At 45.9% G+C, this 2,500-nt stretch overlaps 1 protein-coding gene across 1 annotated transcript in view; it reads right to left on the bottom strand.

Moving 5' to 3' along the window:
• The window catches only part of LOC119583816 (integrin alpha-PS2-like), a 99,188-nt gene that overhangs the window by 31,493 nt on the left and 65,195 nt on the right, over positions 1 to 2,500 (bottom strand). The window contains exons 5-6 of the mRNA XM_037932521.1: positions 2,120 to 2,181; positions 1,807 to 1,855 (exon numbers count right to left, since the gene is read on the bottom strand). Of these exons, the coding sequence (XP_037788449.1) occupies positions 1,807 to 1,855; positions 2,120 to 2,181 (111 nt within the window). The remainder of the gene's footprint in view (positions 1 to 1,806; positions 1,856 to 2,119; positions 2,182 to 2,500) is intronic.

Genomic DNA, 2,500 nt, shown 5'->3' with positions numbered 1-2,500 from the left:
TACATAATAAAGGGAGGGAGGGAGGGAGAGAGGGAGCCTGGCAGGGACTGAGAGAGAGAGAGGAGAGAGAGAGAGAGAGAGAGAGAGAGAGAGAGAGAGAGAGAGAGAGAGAGAGAGAGAGAGAGAGAGAGAGAGAGAGAGAGAGAGAGAGAGAGAGAGAGAGAGAGAGAGAGAGAGAGAGAGAGAGAGAGAGAGAGAGAGAGAGAGAGAGAGAGACAAGAACCACAACCATAAGAGGAGTTTTAAAGTGGTTTAAAATGGTAGGCCACAATACTGGCAGGATCGAACAAAGCGGCATATGGGGGTGCCAAGTGCTGGTAATGGAGAGGCAGAAATGACCATGAGGGTTGAAAGCTCCCCCCTGCTCTCTCTCTCTCTCTCTCTCTCTCTCTCTCTCTCTCTCTCTCTCTCTCTCTCTCTCTCTCTCTCTCTCTCTCTCTCTAAATCTAAAGTGTCTAAATCCCAGGGTTTATTTGTAGTGTAAACATGTTTCTAACTCCCTGTAAAAAATTATATGTAAACATGCAATGAAATGAAATGATGCAACAATATTAAGGATTTTTTTTTATGTTTTTTGTTTACTTATTTGTTTCATTTCCTTTTGGTGTTCATGTTACTTTGATTATATTTTTGTTTTTGTACAAACACCCAAACACACACATACACACACACACACAGACAGAGCACAACACACACATAATCATACATGTAGGTAGGTACGTAAGCGTCATTATACTGTTTAAATTGATGAGGAGCCGAGGTCAGCATCGGAGGGGAGGCGGAGCACACAAGCCGGCGTCGCGGGGGAGGAAAAGGGTCTTTTTGCAGCAGAAATCCCCGGGGGAGCTAGGGGGAAGGGGGGAGGGGGAAGGGGAGATAGAAGGGGTGGAGGGAGGGAGAGGGAAGAGGCGATGGTAGAGGGAGGGAAGGGGGAGGGAAGAGGAGGTGGGAGGGGCAGGGCGATGTTTTTGTTGCATTGTCCGTGGGAAGGGGAAGGAGGAGGTCTGTCTGGCTGAGTCAATCTCTTTCTGTGTTCGTGTGGAGGGCGGATAGGAGGGAGGGAGGGAGGGAGGGAGGAAGGGAGGAAAGAGGAGGGGGGAGGCAGGGCATGTATACAGTCTCTGACAAGAAGTGAACATTATTTTTAAAAAGACGCTCTGCGCCTCTACGTATGAAATATATGGCGGCGCACAAAGGTTTCCGCGGCATTTGCATGAAAATCGCCCGTTGTTCGCTTTCCCAGCGTCGAAATTAGAAGTCTATAAATCCTCACGGCCTGCGTCATGACCCCCGTCCAACGTGCGCTGCGGGAGGCGTCGTCAACAGGATCGGTTTCTCCCCCCAACGGATGCTGCGCGGATGACAGTGTCCCAAGAGTAACGCGGAAAGAGCGCGGAGTCGTGGAGTCGTAAGGCGCCCGGTGCAATGGAATCCTGCGCCCGTGATGGATTGTGGGGTGCGGGACAGCGTGTTGTTCCTGGAATCCCCTGCAGTGCATGCGAGAGGTGGCGCCAGGGTACAGGCCACGCCATCCCCGCCGCCACAGCCTCATATATGGTGCAGACTCCCCGCCTGTGCACACCTTTTCACTCTCTCTTCGACTAAAGCTTACTGATACGCTATTATCCCCACTTAATGCTCGTAAACTCCCTCGCTAACCCCATGGTTGAATGTGGAAGTTCCCGCCAAACAAAAGCATGCGAGTTGGGAAAAGGCATGACACCGATATGCAGAAAATACTATCAGCTGAACGAGGCACTTTATGCAAGTTCTATATAATGATAATCACTTCTTACGAACACTTACCTTGCCAGTAAAAGCTTCCAACGGCGCCGACGTATAATCGATTCCCACCCTGAAAAAAAGAAGCGCAGGTGTGACTATTGCTCACCAAATGAAGGAAATTACTCAACAATATAAAGTCCACAGACGCACACGGAATGAAGAAACACATCATACAGAAACACACAAGAGTAACGGAAACGAAGAGAGAAAGAGAAACACACAAGAGTAACCGAAACGAAGAAAGGAACAGAAACACACAAGAGTAACGGAAACGAACAGTGAAACAGTAGAGAACCAGACACACACAAGAAATACGGAAACAAAAGAAACCTACCGTGGTGAGCGCTGTCCCGAATCCAGCCTGGCAGGACCCTTGGCGATGGTAGCCCCAGGCAGCTGCAAGAAAGAGAAATTGCAATATAAAAATCTAAAGACACTTATATATCAGTACATAGAAGAAAACGACACGCACATAAGCATAAAAACAGAGAGAGAAAAAAAGGATATATGTATGTATGTATGTATGTGTATGTATATGTATATGTATATATATATATATATATATATATATATATATATATATATATATATATATATATATATATATATATATATATATATATATATATATAGACAGAATCGATGAGACCTTTTAGAAAACACGAAGATAAATCATATCAAAGAGGAGATGAGAAGCAACAAATAATAACAATAA

This window comes from Penaeus monodon, chromosome 17 (assembly GCF_015228065.2).
Source record: "Penaeus monodon isolate SGIC_2016 chromosome 17, NSTDA_Pmon_1, whole genome shotgun sequence".
Classification (NCBI taxonomy): domain Eukaryota; kingdom Metazoa; phylum Arthropoda; class Malacostraca; order Decapoda; family Penaeidae; genus Penaeus; species Penaeus monodon.
Note: the sequence above shows the minus strand (reverse complement) of the source record. Positions and strands in the feature narration are given on the sequence as shown.